This window comes from Alosa pseudoharengus, unplaced genomic scaffold (genome assembly GCF_046254945.1).
Source record: "Alosa pseudoharengus isolate Yale_2024_CS ecotype anadromous, Long Island Sound unplaced genomic scaffold, YU_APseudo_1.1 YU_APseudo_1.1_scf_16, whole genome shotgun sequence".
In the NCBI taxonomy this organism is placed as follows: Eukaryota; Metazoa; Chordata; class Actinopteri; order Clupeiformes; family Clupeidae; genus Alosa; species Alosa pseudoharengus.
In genome coordinates, this window is record NW_027468630.1 from 26,136,615 (window position 1) to 26,155,611 (window position 18,997).

The following is an 18,997-nucleotide window of genomic DNA, read 5'->3' on the forward strand; positions in this document are numbered from 1 at the left end:
CACCCTATGTTTTTAGTTAGAAGACACCGATATGTAAGATATTAGGGTGGTTGTCAAGGTGACTTGTACAAACAATTTCAGGCCAATTTGTTGGTTTCCTGCTTAACACGACATGCCAACAATAAATGTTGAATATCTCCACAACCACAAGGACCATATACAAAGAAATGGTATCAAATGAAAGCCAACACTGATGGGATGTCTGCTGAAGTGTCGGAATGAACATGTATTGTACAGCGTAAGAGACAACAAAACTAGAACATGAAAAAAACAATCTCCACCTAAAGAGAACCAGTTTTCAAAGTGAATATCAGCTTGGAAACATAACATAGTATCCCAAAACCTCTATCAATCAGTACCCCTATCTATGGGAATGTGTCAAGCCAAGTTTAAAGCTTGTAGGGAGAGACAGTGCAATGCTGCACAAGTTATAATACTTTAATGTTAAGGTGGAAATGTAGAACTGTAGATGGTGGTCTATGGTGCTATTTGACTTTATTAATGTACCAGGTTGTAACACAAGTTATATTTAATTGACATATCACTATAGTTATTAATTCCATCCTAACATAACTGCTCTCACCTCATCAAATCCACATGTACAGTACCATGTCCAGGGTGCAAGCCATGAGTGGCATGTATGACAATTGTGTCAAATTCAAATACTCTGCAACTTTAGGGGGAGTCCAGTAGCAAAATAATAATACAAATAAATGAAACTGAATTGGATTGCTTTAAAATTATGCATACATCTTGATTCTGAGCCTCACTTTAATGAGCCAAAAATGCTAAATTGAATATAACAAGGCCACCTATAGGGGCACTACCTCAGGTTTGGGAGCCTGAGGAGTGTGGTTACGTGAGTGGAAGTGAAGTGTCGTGTATGTAACACTTTACAATAATGGTACACTATTTAGCATTAGTTACGCATTAACAAACACTTAATTCATCATTATTAAGTACCGTATTTTCCGGACTATAAGTCACACTTTTTTTCATAGTTTGGCCGGTCCTGCGACTTAGGTGCAACATATATGCTTTATATGGTTTTTTCCTCTTCATGAAACATTTTTTGACTGGTGCGAGTTATACTCCGGTGCGACTTATAGTCCGGAAAATACGGTATGTTTTCAACATTACTTAAGGATTAATAAATATGTTTTTCCTCATTAATAGAGTCTTATTTAGGTGTTATCCATGTGTTTTCCTTTGTTATAAATGATGAATTCCTAATGTGTACATACAGAACACATGATGAATTCATAATGTTTCATAATTTCCTTGAATTTCCCCTGGGGATCAATAAAGTATCTATCTATCTATCTATCTATCTATCTTTATCTAATGAACTAGAGATTATGCCAATGTTACAATAGGTGAATGCCTCACTGGCATTTTCATTTCGGTGGCAGTGACAGGCCATTCGGAGTTCAACGATACAATGTGTATTTACTACAGGGACACACAATCAATTGTATCAAGTCAAAAGATTATGCAAATACTCATGTTTTCAAATCACATCACATCACACATCACATCACAGAAATGCTCTGAATCCAATGATGTTAACCATGCAGATTCATTTGATTACATTGGTATTTTCATTTCTTCCAACTCTTTTATATAGGCTATGTAGGATAATACTACTACTAACTACTAAGTATTATAGTGAATAAATACATGTCAACAATCTTGAGAACATTTCTGTTGTAAAATACATGTAAGAAAAATAATATTTAATTGTAATTTATTTTTATACATAAAACAGCTTACTCAATTATACTTGTACAGGGAAAACGCTCATTATCAGATGTGCTCAGATCATCACCTGACGGAATGATTAACTCCAGTGTACACAGTGTCCTGTTGCAGCTCTCTCTTCTTCCTCCCTCTTGTCCTTGTGTCAGAGAAATTCAGTGCTGCATAATTCATCATGTTCACATTTATATTCTGGTCTCCACAAGGCTCAGAAGGAGCTCCTGTTGATTAACAAAAAAGGCATTTATGGAAATTGACAAAAATAAATAATAATAAATAAAAAAAAACTGTTTGTTTTGTCTATTGTTGATTGATTCATTGATTGATGTAAGCTAAACAGGACCAACAGTTTTAAAGATACAGAATCCTCTGCAACTAATGGCAGAAAAATGCAGGGGCAACCTTATATAAATAGCAAACAAGCATGAAACTTTTATCCCTTTTTATCCCTGTAGTATTGTAGTATCTTCCCGTGCGTGTGTGTGGTGTGTGATATACAAAGACAAGACACCTCCTATAACTGGTCTTATCTTACCTCATAGCCCCAACCTGATACAAAGTGATGGCTGTTCCATAATATTTCTATTGATGCCATTTTAGTTTCTATACTTTTTTTGCCAAATGTATTCAACTTACCTGTTGAGTGATGACATATAGTTTTCTTGCAGTTGATGTAGATTAGTATACCGATTATAATTACACACAATCCCACTGCAACACTCAGACCATACACAAGGGGATCCACTGGCTCCCCTACAACACAAGAGGAAGAACCTCTTAATTTATTAAGATACTATCATATCAAAAAGAACGACTAATTTGACTGATTGACAGTTCAGTGCAGTTCATAGGAGCAAAAGCTAACATATAAGCAACTTATAACCAATATTTATTCATACAGTATACATTTGGTTTTGAAGTACATTCAAACTTTACTGAGAGAATGTCAGAATGAATGTATATCTTCAGTCAATAATGAAGACTTACTGATGTTAAGGTCTGTTTCATTTCCAAACAGAACACAAATTAGGATGCAGTTCTAGATCACATAATACACTTTTTAACCTTCCCATTTACAGCGTACTTGCAACATGCAGCTAAGGGATTTGATGGATAATGAAGGCAAGATGCAGCTAATTTGGTGGATAATGAAGGCAACATGCATCTAAGGTATTTGATGGATAATGAAGGCAAGATGCAGCTAAGGTATTTGATGGATAATGAAGGCAAGATGCAGCTATGGTATTTGATGAATAATGAAGTCTTCTTCACTGATGTTTAGGACTGTTCCGTTTCCAAACAGTATCTTGCCGCATGCAGAAACAGCACAGTAGTATGTTCCAGTGTCTGTGAGGCTGAGGTTGGTCCTGGCTAGTGTGTAGCTACAGCCCCTCTCACAGTGACTGCTCCTGTTCATGTCGGTGTAAATCACTCCTGGATGGAAATTATCTTTAGCTGCTCTGAACCAGAACACTCTGAAATCCTCTGTTTTCATCTCACTGAGTATTGTGCAGTTAATTGCCACTGAGTCTCCTTGGTAAAGTATTTTCAGGAAAGGGGATTGAATTATTTTTGTTGAATTGGAACCCTGTTGAATTTTTCCTATGTAGAGTGAAAATATGTATTAATAGACAATTAACCATTAAACTCAAATCAATGTTGAATACTGAAAAGAAAGAATACCTTACCTTGCACTGCCAGAAATGTTACACTTACAAAATGCAACTCAACCGCATCATTTACTCCACAGAGATACAGGGCTTCATCAGATATTGTTGTGTTGGATATGATCAAATGAAGTCCAAAATTCTCCATTGTTACATTGAAACGGGACTTTTTAAACTCAGCGTAAAATTTGGGATCACCATGATTTTGCCACATTGCAACAGGAGAGGGTTTACAACCAGCTATTTGTTTATACCAGTATATGATGTCGTTTTTGTGTTTCTCTGGGAAGAAGCACTTCAAGGTAATATGTTTTCCAGCAATTGCAGTGGTAACTTGAGTGATCTTATGTAAATCTGCAATTTCTCCCGTACCTGAGGAATTTGAGATTATATTTTAAATGAGTTACGCAAAGGGCTTGCCTTAATAGGTCATTTATACCATATCAAACCTATAATCTTGCAACACACAGTAAATATTTTGAATCAAGCAACAGCATTATATAGACTCATGCGTAGTAAAACACAAAAGCTTTACTTACATGCTTTCCTACAAAGGTTAACAATCACAAATAAAGGGATAACTCTTATACATAGGACTGCCATGCTCAGCTGAATGTGTATTGAACAAATGAGAGCTACAATTAAAGTACAAAGTATACTAAACAGGAAAACCTCTTCTAATGCTGGGTGTGTTTTAGATTGCATGGACCAATGCAGTGCATTAGTGCGCTCAGAAACCCAACCCTTCTTCTAGAATTTTCCACTCCCTAGCTTACAGTGAACTCTTTTAAATGAAAAAAAAAAAAACCTTAAAGTGGTCAATCTGAGTGCATTATCTAATTTAGGATCACGCTGGACCTCGCTGTTTGTTGTTAGAGATCATGTTTAGTAAACATTATTTACAGAAATGAACAGCACAGTAAATGACAGAATTCAAAGACTCAAGTTCAAGTGTTAGTGGCCAGAAAAGAAACCATCAAACTTCCTCTAGAAGTTTCCACTTGACACATGTACGTGTGGGTCAATGTGTTATTGCTATGAGGCCCCTCACCATTGAACCTGTCTAATTCAGAACTCTGAAACAGAAAACACATTAGAGGTTTACAAAAAAAAAAAATGCTTTGGTCATGTGAAGATATAATGGTGTAGAGTTGGAGTTTTTCAAAATAACCATCAACAAAATAGAATTAATTTATGAGGCATAATTACATCTTTGTTGCTTGAATGTTAAAAACCAAACCATAGAATGCCTTATATAACAGCTTGCTGCATACAATATCATACCTTTTTGTCTCAAAGTTTTGGAAAGTTTCCTATATAACTGTGGTTAACAGTTTTGTGTGTTTTCCTCTGTACAGAATGCCAAATGAGAACAATTACCTGCTGTATGTCACCAGACATATCACAACACACATTGTGTTTTTAGTGGCAGTCTGTGAGAAATATTAGAGGTTTTGTACAAAAAAATGGTAATGGATGAAGATTAAAAATAAATGTGTTAAACCTGTCAAATGGGAAGCAGGGATTTGAGCTAAAATGGAGTCTGTTAGCACCCTGGATAGCTCAAGCATTTCAGCACCCTGGCCAGAGCCACATCGACTCCTCCTCTCTGCCTATCAACAGACACATGTTTCCCTGTCAAACAATTCTACATGATACAGGTATGGGTTCATGTTTGGGGTTGTGCTGTGTTTTGCATAATGTCGTAATATACTAATATGCATTGTTGAAGGGTCTTAAAATGGAACCTTTTCATGGGTTAATACGTTGCAGGGAAAGTTGGATTGACAAGACCATGTTAAGTGGCTTGGCTTGTTATAAATTATGCACATATGACCATTTGTATTTGAAGGGCAGACACACACACACACACACACACACAAACACACACACACACACACACACACACACACACACACACACACACACACACACACACTTATCCAAAAGGGAACATACGTTCTAAACAAGAGTATTGTCCTCTGTGTCAAGGTCTTATAAAAGTGCTCGACAAATGTCATATTTCAAGTGTATAACTGTTTAATTTTGTATTTTACAATGTAAGTCAACTTCTTTTGCTCTTCATGAGGTCCATCTTAGTTTTAGTTCTCTCAGTACGGAAAGTTTCTCTGTAAAGTTTTGGCAGTGATTCGACAGCAGCAGGGCGGGATGTATTTCTGGATGCTGAAGGGCAGCATCTAGTAACTCATTGGCTACTGAGCAAGTGATCAGACCACCTGATCGACTTAGGTGAGGGGAGTAGGCTGCTTTTTCTCTCCCCAAACCCCATGGAAATGGCATTTAAACTGTGCCAGTTCAGATGAAGTGGGACTCCTGGACTGCCAATGCTCAATATTTTAACAATTGAGCAAAACCTTGAAATCAATTTCAAAATAAAAAGAGGCGCTGTCAGAAAATGTTGATGTTGTGATGTATGGTTTGTCTGGCTCAGAAGACCAGCTGTGCTGCTATGGCCAGCCCCATCTTTATACATGTGGTGGTATTAAATGTCACCTAAGGTCTCCTCCTGTGCAATGTAGCTTGAGTGTCATTCCTCAATGTTGTAAGTAGCTTTGGATAAAATTGTCTGCTAAATTAATACATCTAAATATTAATGTTACATTAAAAATGAAGAAATTACAATCCACAATCAACAATATCCTGCAATAAAAGCTTTCAGGTTGCTTTTACTGTTTCGAAGGTGAAGGATTTGAGAGGATGGGGGAAATATGCATGATGGTTTTGGGGCAGTCGTGGCCTACTGGTTAGGGCTTCAGGCTTGTCACCGGAGGGTTGCCGCTTCGATCCCCGACCAGTAGGAATGGCTGAAGTGCCCTTGAGCAAGGCACCTAACCCCTCACTGCTCCCCTGTAGCGCCACTGTAGCAAGGCAGCTCACTGCTCTGGGGTTGTGTGTGCTTCACCTCACTGTGTGTTCACTAATTCACGGATGGGATAAATGCAGAGACCAAATTCCTTGTATACGCAAGTATACTTGGCCAAGAAACTTGATTTACATTCATTACACTAATACTGCTAAAATATCTGTAAAGTCATCTATCCACTCCTTTCTTCACTGTCTCTTCCATTTGTGCTTACAAACCTAAGTCACATCCTGCATACCACAAAAGATGGCAATATCTATAGAATGCTTTCCAACCATTCTAATTATTGTCATCAAATAATTTTGTACTGTTTGCAAAAATGAATGGAAACTATTAATTATATATATAAAAAACAAACAACAATGACCTTTATTATAAAATACAACTTTATTTCATTTAGTCTTTATAAGTGTATACAGCTGTACACAAAATATCTTCTTTCAGTGAACACTGAATTTCTACTTATTGCAAAACATATGCTCCTTAACATACAAACACCATTCCACACCATTACTGTCCATTCAGTAAACAAATGTGTATGTTTCAGAATGTTAAAAAGTCCAGAGACATAGATGCATGAATACCATGTTCTATTAGAAGGCCTAAACACTAGACCAGGTTCTATTAGAAGGCTTTACCACTAGGCCAGGTTCTATTAGAAGGCTTTACCACTAGGCCAGGTTCTATTAGAAGGCTTTACCACTAGGCCAGGTTCTATTAGAAGGTCTGTTGTTCATGGTGTCGCACATCAGAATACACACCACCATGTGTCAATGTCTCTCTCTTTCTTCCTGCTTTGGGCTTCCTCTCTGAGAAATGAAGAGCTGTATAATTAACCACCGTAGCGTCAGCACCCCCATCCTACAGAGAGAAGCACATTTTAGATGAGTACATGCAAGTCTAATCATCGGTGGAAGAGAGTGAAGGGGTCTCATCTGTATCTCAATACTCTCTCACCGCACAGGCTTTTTGTTGCTCACAATCCAAATTCCAGTGATAAAATATCTTAGACACAATGGCAGGAAAGTTATGGAAATTGTCATTACCTGTGTTTCAAATTGGTTCAAAGGAGATTCAGTTGGTTCAGCTGCTTGAGCACTTTTCCCTGACGAAACAACGAATGATATGATTCAATGGGGTGTTTGTTAACCACCTTTATTCACATGGAGGGGTTTTAATTTCAAAGTGTATTCATGTACCTTTGCAGTGCTTACACTTTCTTGTGTTTTGCCACACCAGATACAGTCCAAGACAAATGCATAAGCCCAGTATAGCTCCCAAACTGACCACGGTATTAAATAATGCCAAGGATCCTGAAAAAAACATAAATATAACAGACATGTGCAGTGTGGTTACGCCTTAGTATCTACCAAAAAAATGAGTCCTGACAGTGCAACATGTAGTAACTGTTGGAAAATTAGAAAAATGTGATGCAAATATCATGCAAAATTGATTTTAGAACATGTTCAAGTGCACAATCTGAAATGTTCTGTGTTCTGTAGAAGTCAAATACTGTCTGGACTTCATAGCACCATGCAGTGTAAATCATTTCAGCTCTATTGTCATAATCATTGCTTTAGATCAGCGTTTTTCAATCACTGTGCCGGGGCACACTAGTGCGCCGTGAGAGATCTTCAGGTGTGCCACAGAAAATTACCCAAATGTCACTCACTGGTCCAGAAAAGCAACTGTAACAAAAATAATTTATAACCACATGCTCTCATTGATTGTATGATTGCACTATTTGTGGTATGCAGGCATTGTACAACGGGGGGGCCCATATCCAGTATTCACAGAAACATCACATATCCAGTTCATAACAACAATTAAATTAGATATAGTCACCTATAAATAAAACGAGGGTGCTTGTTTTATTTAGCAGGTCTTGCATAGAAGTTATAATAAGGTGTTTATTTTTTCTTCACACAGGATGTTAGTGTGCCGTGGGACATTTTAAGTGTCAAAAGTGTGCCGTGGCACAAAAAAGGTTGAAAAACACTGCTTTAGATCATTAAATCAAATCATTACTTACTAATTTCCAGTACTGTTCCATTTCCAAAAATGACATGACCATATATATCCACAACACAGTAATAGACTCCACTGTCAGAGAGAGTGAGATTGCTTTTGGGGAGACTGTAGACACAATGATCCTCACACTCCCGGCTCCTGTTTGTGGGAGAATAAATAAGACCTGGCTGGGATTCTCCTGGAGATCTTCTGAACCAGAGCACTCTGTACTCCTCTATTTGATTCTTAGTCATGACTGTGCACTGCAGAGTCACCGAATCTCCTTGATAAACTGTGTCTGGTATTGGGGCTTGGACTACTTGGTCAGTAGCAGACCACTGCTCACCTAAAACAGAAACAGTGGAGTAAGATCCTCCAAGGTGTTTACCCATGAACTGATAAACACCTTTTAAATAATCAGGCATGGATATGTCATATTTCAGAATTTTACCTTCAATTGCCAAAAATATTCCATTTCCAAACACCATTTCATATGATACTCTCATTCCACAGAAGTACATTCCCTCATCTGAGCGACTAGCATTTTCAATTATTAGATGGAAGTGTGACCCTCCTTTGTCAAGTTTGAAACGTCCATTTTCAAAACCTTCAGAATATTTTGTTGTACCATACGCTTGTGACTGCACCACGATAGAGGGTTTGTCTCCCAGTGTCTGTTTGAACCAGTAGAAACGATTTGATTTAAGACGCTCTGAGAAGAAGCACTCCAGAGTAACATTTTCTTCAATGTGAGCTCTGGTTATGGGTCCAGACTGCTGAGGAATCTCAGTCTGCACCATGTCTAGAAAATAAATAAATATATTGATAAATATAAAGAAATAAATACATGAGATTTTTATTAAATGCTTTTTTACCAGCTAAAAACTCCTTCCTTACAACATATTTCCTTTTTTACATTAAGCATAATAAAGTCCTTAGAATAACAGGGAAGAGGAGCATACATTCTAAAATAAACACATACTCAAACACCAAATTACATGAAAGGAATTTACTTACAAAGTTTGCAAAACACCAAAATTGTCATAAAATTTGTCAGTGTTAGGCCTGTCATTGTTCTTCCCCTCTTGTCTCAATGTCTTATGAGCATCTGAATTGTGACACATGTAACTTTGAGTGAGGAATGAACACCATTGGCTAGAAGAAAATATGAATGTCATTGGCTAGAAGAAACCATATAAAGCCCACATCAAGAAAAAAAAAAGTTCCACTTGAGCAGTAACCTGTTACGGAAAATGCTGAGGTCTATATAAGAAAGACTTCACACGGTAACGTTTCAGTTCAGTCTGAAGTAAAGAGTGCACCAATGCACAAACCAATACATATGGAAACCCAAATAGAAGATAGGCCTACTGTACAGTCTAATATTTTAAACACCATTGACAGTTTATGTTGTAAATTGTAATAATAGTAAACCATTTCATGATAACTAGTTTTGTGTTCCCAGTCAGATATGACTGCCCCATTATAGTAGCTGACTAAAACTAACTATGTAATGTTAATTGATGTCATTGTAAGTTCCTTTGGGCAAACGTGCTAAGAACTATAAACATAAACATCAACAGTAAATCTATAATAACAAAATGTCCTGAAAGTTATTTTAATGAACTTATAGCATGTTTTTTTATTATTTTTTTATTTACAATTTTGTAGTTTATCATATACACACACAAAGGACAAAGGAAAAAAATAAAAAATGTAACTAGAAAAGCATTTCCTGAAGGAAATACAGTGCATGAAAATGCAAAGAAATATGATGTAAAATATCATACAGAGTAAAAACAAACTATATTGGTTGCTAGGTAGATGAGGTTTAATATAGTTGAAATGACTGAACGGTTAAATAGGTGGATAATTTAAATGGTTAAATTATTTAGGTAGATAATTGACGATAACTGACAGTTGGAATGGCTCTAATGTTTGCTAGTAGTTATGCTAACTATGTTATCAAAGATAATAATGTTAACCAAGTTACTTAACTTAGTTAACTTAGCTAATGTTTTCATTTTTAGTAGTTATGCTAACTAGCATGTTAGCAATGCTAACATGGTAACTATGCTAACCATGTGACTTAGCTAACCTAGCTAATCATTTTTAGTAGCTATGTTAACTATGCTAACTAACATGCTAACTGTGCTAACATGCTAACTATGCTAACAATGTGACTTAGCTAACCTAGCTAATCATTTTTAGTAGTTATGCTAACTAGCATGCTAACATGCTAACTATGTTAACCATGTTACTTAGCTAACTTAGCTAATCATTTTTAGAAATTTTGCTAACAATGTTAGCAATGCTAACATGCTAACTATGCTAACTAGCTACAGTGGGTAGGAGTCATAGTTGATGACAAGTAACAGTTACAATGGCTGAACAGTTAAAAAGTTCAGTAGTTTAAAGGGTTAAATTGTTTAACAGTGAAATATTGTAGTGAGGACTTTTATTTTGAAACAGTTTTTTTGGCAGAGGAAGCAGTTGAACAGGATGTGTAGTCTTAATAGGGCCAGTTTGTATGCTTAAAGCAAAGATTCTATAGTTAACTAAGATGAATCATAAGACGATTCACCAATGGAACGAAATGGCACTAGTTCCGGACTCCTAAATAGGCGTGTCAAAACATAAACTTTTCTCTGAATACGCAATAATAACATATACATATAATTTTGTATTCTATTTTACAGTCATTGTTTGTGTGTGATGCCAATGAAACACTCTTTCGGACACGGAATGAACAATTTCATTTTGCCCTGTTAACCGAGCTAGCTAGCTAACGTTAGCACAGTAAACGGAAAGTGAATGGGAATGTTCGCTAGCTAGCTAGCAGCTAAGAACTTTGGTTAAACTTATATATTGTTGCAAACAAACCTGAAATAACATATGTTCAGCAACTTTGTGGTAGTCTACTAGTTCTAGCAAAAAATATGTTAGGTTAGTTTATCAACCATCTCTGAGTCTAGAGCCTCTGAGAACAGGTGGCTGTGCACCAGAGCTTTGAGGAGACAGTGACAGATCACGAACAAAGCTATTTTTGTCTTTATTTGTTTCGTTGGAAAATACAATTTCAATGTCGGAATGTTAGGGAGACATGTGGCTTCTAGAAAATGGGTTCAAAACTTACATCGCTGAATGTAGGGCTAAGGGATTGGTCATATTCCGTGAAAATGTTAATTTCTCCCATAGGAATACATAGACACTGGACCTCCCGCTAGACTCCTAAATGGGCGTGACAGTTTCGAACCCCACGTCACAACGTGCCAGAATTTACCCTCTTATGAATCGTCTCACTTTATCAACCGTCTCTGCTTAAAGCCTGAGACTGGCAGTTGATCCAGGTGGCCGGAACACCTGGCATAGGATTCTAATTGCTTAACGGCTCTATTGTGATGTCACAGCCCAATGTTAAGTCTATGGGGAAATTTTGAGTAGTTTTTAATTAATAGTTTAAAAAGTATAAAAGTTACAAAGCTGAAAAATACATAGCACCCATGTCTTAAGTAAGACCTACGCAATGCAGTTTGAATGAAGTTTCTACGTTAAACGGTTGAAGCTGCATTAAATGCGTTAGAAGAAGAAAAAGCCTTGGAAGAACAGTGCAGTGCATTTTCATGCACTGTAATAATAGACAAGACACTTGTAGTATGTTTTTGTAAACATTACATGTTTTAAAGCAACACCAAAGAGTTTTTTGTACCTTAAAATATTGTTTCCAAAATCGTTTCAGTGGTTCATCAACTCTTAACAGGGTGAACGGCACTTCTGCATTCTCTTCGCGACCCTCTATCGGCTATAACCGCACTATGCAAGTTTGCCAGATCGGGTAGCGGATCTGTAGTTCGATGGAATGAGACATAACAAACTACAAATTTGACTTGCTTCTTACATCATACTTTCATAAAATCATAAAACCTACTCCACCTTGTCTGTAGACCTCGTTATTTCCAAAGCCAGTGCTGGATAAACAAATAGCGTGTGTGTGACAGGAAAAGTGCTTTGGTGTTGCTTTAAACTTCTACTGTACTTTATAGATTGTAGGCCCCATTGACCTGAGCTCTTACAACTCGTTATAATTTATGACTTATTTTGACTATACCAAGTACTCAGATGAAGCATATTGTGTTGTTATCAGAGCATCAGATTCATTGACACGAAAAAAACTGAACAAGCTACAGTACATGTACACTGGAGCCCCTAGAGTTGGTTGTTGGAGAATGTTGCAAAAACTTAGCATTAGCAATTAGCATAATGCTTGGCATTATGGAGAAACACCTCACACCCACTGCTTGAATTATTGGTCAAACAACAGAGTGTTTTCAGCCGAAAGCTGCTTCAATTCCGCTGTAATAAGGACTGTTATAGAGTGATAAAGTCAGGAATAAAGTAATTCCTGACCTGTGCCCAGGGCCTGTGGTCATGATTATCCGTCCATGGCACTTGCCAATCGTTTTGTCCAGTCAGAATCCCCGAAAACGGTAAAAGAAATAAAAAAAAACTAGAAGCACTTCTGAGAAACTGCAAAGTGTGTTTGCTCAGGTGCGTTTCACCAAAGTGAGCAGACAGTGACATATGGTGAATTGATTTCAACTTGATCCAAGGATTCCAACGATATCTAATTTTTTCAACATTGGGCATACGGGTCTAAATTAATGCACGTCCCAAACGGCAAAATGCATTTATGCTAGTTGTAGCGCCCCCTAGAGGTCAAAGGGTAGCAACATGTACAAGTGTCCTCACGATGGAGTCTCGAATCCCTGTACCAAGTTTTGTTTCGATACATGAAAGTGTTGCTGGGATATGAACTCACTTCCTGTTTGGCAGCTTCGCCACTTATTTTGATTGGCTGTGATGAGTGAACACTTTCAAAAATCAAAAATCCTTTCAATAACTTTTGAGACGCATGGTGAACATTGGACAAAATGTATCACCTGTGAAAATTTTGTTTCGCTTTCGCTAAACTAAAAAATATTGCCGAGGTCTATCCTGGCGGAAATTGACGTCATAGGGTGAGTTGATCTCAGCTTGATCCAAGGATTCCAGCAGTACCTCATTTTCGGAAATCGGGCATACAGGTCCCTCACTGAAGAAAAAACAGTATTGTCCAAAGATATAAAAGTGAGGACTCAATTCTTTGACTGATAGATATGACAACATAGCCTGGCGAGCCAGACCCACATTATAATGTAGGGTCTGGGCACTCACCGTTCGCAGTGCTCAGTCCGAGGGTCGGGATAATCAGTTGTCTTTCAAATTCCCTCTGCACGCAATAGGATATTTGTTTTCAAGTAGCAGGGAATTCAAGCCAAACCGTTGCAACTCTGCCATCAATCATTATGTTAAGCCCAACAAACGACTCTATACACGATTTCAATGCCAGATTTAGTTTCGATTTCTAGAGCTCACAAGTCAACGGAGAGTTGCTAGACTAGCCCTGGCAGCAAATGTAATTTGCTGCCGCTAGGGGCGCGTCTAGATTTCTAGGCTAATGACAACATACTAAAGACCATTGCTGAGCAAGAAGGTGTGTCCATAGTTCAACACAAGAAATATAGATCCTGGAAACTAAAGGAAAAGCTGATACAGCACAAAGACAGGCTTGCATTTGTTCTACGTCCAAGACAGTCAGATCTGATCTGCTCAGATAGTATGACCATATTGTGCACTGAGGGAAGCTGCTAAACTCACAGTAGACTGAGACTACACTTCCACAGACAAGTCAGAGTCTTTCTGAAATCCAAATATTACACAGGGCTGCAGAAATATTGAGGAAAAGCATGGATCAGGTAGAGCATGACAGTGAGTAATATGTCAGCAGTGACTGTCTATTATGTTTCCAATGCAGCAAGTATGTACCCAACATCCTGTATGACTTTGTGAACTGTTGTGTTGATTAACATGCCCACAGAAATTACCAAACATGTGATGATGACCCAGCTTCAAAGGAGAATCTGTGTGTTATCGCAATTTGTCATGATCTCATTGAACAGAGCTGTCACATCCATACGCCAATCACACTGGGACTTCCCATTTTGATACATCATAAGTTTGGTAGTAAGACAGTCATCAATGAGCTCAGTGCAATGGGACACTGTGTTTCCTATACAGATGTTAGGCACTTCTCACATCTTTTGTAGCAGACCAGATATCAAGGACAGAGAGTGGTGTCTACATCCCAACTGGCCCCACTGGAGTTGCTGAAGATGGAATTTGTGATGCAGCCATCAGCAACTTTGACCAAAATGAAGACACCCTGGATGTGAAGCGTAAAATAATGGACAAAATGTACCTGTATACAAGTTTATCTCCATCCATTCATATCAATCGTGTTTAAGGTGATGAGGGACCTCTAAACCTGAGGGAACCTGTGCTAGGCATTTATCTGCTGTGGAGACTTGGCCTCTTCGGAACACAACAGACGTCATAGCATGAGTTGTACACTTCCCATCCAGGGTGTCTTCATTTTTGTAAAAGTTGTTGATGGCTGCATCAACAATTCCATGTTCAGCAACTCAAGTGAGAACAGTTGGGATGTAGACACCACTGTCCTTGATCTATATTTCTTGTGTTGACTCACCTTCATGCTCAGCAATGGTCTTTAGTATGTTCTCATAGCTATCAGTCAAAGAGTTGAGAGTTGAGAGTCCTCACTTTCCTACCTTTGGACAATACTGTTTTATCAATGTCTTTAGTGAGCTTAATAAAGGCTTTGTTATAGACATTGGTCTGCTTTTTTATTCTTTTCTATGGCTTCTGCTATATTTTACGGAGCCCTCCGGGTGACATGGGGAAAAAAAACATGGGTTAGAAAAAAAAAAAAAAAAGTAGTGGGGAAAAAAAAACATGAAGAAGAAAAAAAAAACGATGCACTTTTGCGGGATCTCATTGCGAGATCTCGCAAAACTTTTGCGAGATCCCGCAAAACTTTTGCGAGATCTCGCAAAACTTTTTGCGAGATCTCGCAAAACTTTTTTTCTACTTTTGGAACTTGCTGGGCTTCCTACTTGACCCCAATAGGCCCACAAACCACCACCGCCAGATGGCAATCGTATCATGATATTCTGATTGCTCTATCACTGTTACGTGTTGTGGGTTTTCTGGACAAATTACATAGGCCTATGACAAGGGAGGGAGAGGGAGACACCTGCGTGCAGACACGCACACACAGCAGGCTACAATAAATTGCCTAACAGACAGCAGCCTAATTTCGAGGTATCACCAGGGTGCGATTTGTAGGGGGGGATGGTGAGGATTTCCCCAACTCTGGTTTTCCTATCCCTACCTCTGCTAAATTATTTTTATCTCCGGTGGGGACAAGGATTAAACCCTTGATAGCGATGAATGCAACTTAACTGCTAGCCTACTTAAACTCTTGAAATCTAGCGATCGATCTTCAGTGTCAATACATCAGAGTAGGCTATTCAGTAGCCTTCTGGCAGATGGCGCATATTTCTGAACGTCATCGAACACAAAAACATTGTAACATTTTCAGTCACTCTCAACATTTTAGTGCGGGAACTTCCGCAGGGAAAACAGCGCTGAACCAAACATGAAACGCGCTCAGAGCAGCATATCGTCTTACTTTAAACACCTAGTAGTTTGCGGTGGACGAACGAGAAAGCACTCGTTTGATAAATCAGCCAGTAGGCTAGACCTAGTAGACAAATAACTTACAGAAATAATCTGTACAGCAAAAACAAATGTTGGTGGGTATTTAAACTATCTAGCGGGTGTTTTAACAGCTGCAAGAAATAGAAGCTTATGGCCCATATGTTCTGGTTCGTAAATTATTTTCATAAAACTTCAAGTTGCCCTATAACTTCTCTCCAAACTCTTCACTGCACTGTAGCCAATTAACTGACAGTATGATAGTAAGCTATTTATTTTCTGTAGGCTTCAATAAACACATTTATTTTTTCAACTTTTGCAATATTACGCACTTGGCTACTGAACGCAAATCTGCAGGAGAGAGAATGCACGCAGCCTACGCAGCGTGTAGCGCAATGTGTAGGCTATTTGTATACCAACTAACACTGTTAGCCAATTCACTAACTCAAGACTTCAGTGTCATCATATACAACATTTTACATAACAAATACAGAAAGGATGGAGGCAGCAAAGGTAGAGGAGTCATTTCAGATGGGTCAAGAACAAGGTGAATTTGTATGTTTCTCAAAACGTAGTCCAATCCTGCATTAGAGGAGCTGAGCACACTCGCTGTTTAAAGTCATACACAACGGTAAACTAAAACTAAGCTAAAGGTAAATGTTACAAAGTTGGCAAAATTAATATAGGCTATTATTAGCTATGAAATTATTCGTTCGTTCATTTTTTTTTTTTTTGGGGGGGGTTACAAACATATTCAAAATCCCCCCCCCTCTGTTTTTTACACAAATCGCACCCTGGGTATCACTAATACCTATTAAATAAATGTAAAGGACACAGAACTGTAAGCTCAAATTCAAAAACGTTTGAAGTCTACCCAAACATATGCAAAGGGAATATATATAAATTGTGTTGCATATAGCCAGCTTAATTAATGTAAATTTAAAGATTATGATTAGCAGTTTCTATGCATTTTTCCATTGATAGTTACAGGAAGCCACGTTTTGTTTAAACTATTGTTGCTTCTAGCCCACGTTACCTCCAGTTTCACTTGCTGCAGGGACGCACACATTGCATGATCGATCATAAGCGTTCTATCTCCGATGTAGAACTCAAATGTGTCTTGACGCCGCCGTTTGTAAGATCAGATCAAATAAAACGTTCTAAATGGAACGCGATGTAATTAAGCTGTTCCTTTCCAAGCGTCTTGGAGACGTACTGTATGTGTGCTGACTGGGCTATGTCTATATAGTTGATGACACCAAATGAATAAGTATTGTAATTATGTTATATATAGTCGGAGGAGGAGTTACACACACACACACACACACACACACAATTCGGGATTTACTTTTCACAGTTTATTCACAAGAATTAATTTATACACCACTACCTCCCACACACAACCACCCCGCATTCATACAACCCGCTTAAACTAGCCCTCTCTATGGCCGAGTTAAACTAGGGGAAGGGACTGGCCATTAACCCCGGCCGGGGGCTAAACTCAGACGCGCGCGCGCGCACACACACACACACACACAGTAGGCCACACTAGACTGCAATAACAAGGCAATCAATAGACTGAGCTAGATCACAGGGTCCTATGACCGGCTTTGAGAAAGTACTGGTTTAGTCCGTACAGCAGCTCCAGCCTGGAGCGTTATGAGACTGACCGTAAGTGTCCAGAGATAATTCAGAGTCCGCAAGTAGCCTAATCCACAGAGTTCGCAAGTATCCACAGTGTTCGCAAGTAATCCACAATGTTCGCAAGTAATCCACAACGTTCGCAAGTAGCCATTCACTACAGTATGCTGCAAATGAGCAGATGTGTGAAGCACCGGGCATAACTTAATTTCGCGGCTACGTGGAGCAGTAGTAGGTTCATTGTTGAGGAGGCCCATAGTTTGAGAAAAGCTGCAGATCATAGGCAGAGAAAGCATAATGCTCTGAGAACAGTAGCCAAAGGTTTTCCTGCAGAAACAGGTGCCTTGGTGCACGCACCCCGCTTTCACTTTGACTCCCTGCATTGTGGCAAAAACTGTCAGTCAGACAGTGAATTTTGGTTTGCAGACCCAAGCAGCAGCCTTGAAAGACGTACACTTTGAATTTGATCAGAGCGGCTCTGGTTCTTCACCTAACTTGATGTGATTGGCTGGATGACCGTTCAATCAAATCAACAGACCTATTTGTGTCTCTGTGTGTTCGTTATAGATACGGTTCCAACTCTTTACGGGAGCGTTTATTTCCATATTTTACTTTCAATTTAATCTGACAAAAAGTGTGAGGGATATAATCGTGTTCCAGCAAAACTGTGTACATTATAACACCCACATCCCCCACGCTTGCTACGCGCCAGCGTGTGTGCGTGTCTGCACGCAGGTGTCTCCCTCTCCCTCCCGTGTCATAGGCCTATGTAATGTGTCCAGAAAACCCACAACACGCAACAGTGATAGAGCAATCATAGTATCATGATACGATTGCCATCTGGCGGTAGTGGTTTGTGGGCCTATTGGGGTCAAGTAGGAATCCCAGCAATTCCAAAAGTAGAAAAAAAGTTTTGCGAGATCTCGCAAAGTTTTGCGAGATCTCGCAAAAAGTTTTGCGAGATCTCGCAAAACTTTTTGCGAGATCCCGCAATGAGATCCCGCAAAAGTGCATCGTTTTTTTTTTCTTCCTCATGTTTTTTTTTCCCCACTACTTTTTTTTTTTTTTTTCTAACCCATGTTTTTTTTCCCCCATGTCACCCGGAGGGCTCCGTAATATTTCATTTAGAGATGTAGTGTGCAAGGCATTTTATGGTATTTGGTATCATGCAAAGAGATCTGGGCATGAAAGAATTTGAAGAAGCCCTTCAGAAGCTGCCCGAAGGACCTTGTCTCTGGTACTTGCGAATGTTCCAGTTGAAATTGCTGTCAGAGGTTCTGGTTAGAGCTGGCCTTCCCACAGATGAAACGATCTCTCTGTATTGGAAATGATGTTGTATCAGCCCTACTCAGCCTTCTTGGTGCAGATGTGCTCTCACTCTGAACATTTGAAACTTGCTGCTGCTCACTGATTTTTGTCT

General features: G+C 38.7%; 2 protein-coding genes across 2 annotated transcripts; both read right to left on the bottom strand.

The window, feature by feature from the left end:
* Positions 1–2,801: 2,801 nt before the first annotated feature.
* LOC143126289 (uncharacterized) lies at positions 2,802–4,028 on the bottom strand. The gene is made up of 3 exons (XM_076288186.1): positions 3,965–4,028; positions 3,447–3,797; positions 2,802–3,360 (listed from the first exon to the last, which is right to left on the bottom strand). Exons 1-3 carry the CDS (start codon positions 4,026–4,028, stop codon positions 2,996–2,998), a joined length of 780 nt encoding a protein of 259 aa, XP_076144301.1. The 3' UTR covers positions 2,802–2,995.
* A 2,649-nt stretch (positions 4,029–6,677) lies between these two features.
* LOC143126288 (uncharacterized) lies at positions 6,678–9,444 on the bottom strand. The gene is made up of 6 exons (XM_076288185.1): positions 9,337–9,444; positions 8,771–9,121; positions 8,342–8,665; positions 7,509–7,622; positions 7,356–7,414; positions 6,678–7,170 (listed from the first exon to the last, which is right to left on the bottom strand). The coding sequence occupies exons 1-6, from the start codon at positions 9,389–9,391 to the stop codon at positions 7,027–7,029; spliced, it is 1,047 nt and encodes a 348-aa protein (XP_076144300.1). The 5' UTR covers positions 9,392–9,444; the 3' UTR covers positions 6,678–7,026.
* Between the last annotated feature and the right edge of the window lie 9,553 nt (positions 9,445–18,997).

What these genes read in the sequence shown, in the direction of transcription:
- LOC143126289 (XM_076288186.1), bottom strand. Translation starts at nt 4,028, where the DNA reads ATGGCAGTCCTATGTATAAGAGTTATCCCTTTATTTGTGATTGTTAAC. An exon ending in TAACCTTTGTAGGAAAGCAT is followed by an intron (nt 3,798 to 3,964) that starts GTAAGTAAAGCT and finishes CAAATTCCTCAG; the next exon opens with GTACGGGAGAAATTGCAGAT. An exon ending in AACATTTCTGGCAGTGCAAG is followed by an intron (nt 3,361 to 3,446) that starts GTAAGGTATTCT and finishes CACTCTACATAG; the next exon opens with GAAAAATTCAACAGGGTTCC.
- LOC143126288 (XM_076288185.1), bottom strand. Translation starts at nt 9,391, where the DNA reads ATGACAGGCCTAACACTGACAAATTTTATGACAATTTTGGTGTTTTGC. An exon ending in TGGAACAGTACTGGAAATTA is followed by an intron (nt 7,623 to 8,341) that starts GTAAGTAATGAT and finishes TGTTTTTTTCAG; the next exon opens with GATCCTTGGCATTATTTAAT. An exon ending in TGAACCAATTTGAAACACAG is followed by an intron (nt 7,171 to 7,355) that starts GTAATGACAATT and finishes TTCTCTCTGTAG; the next exon opens with GATGGGGGTGCTGACGCTAC.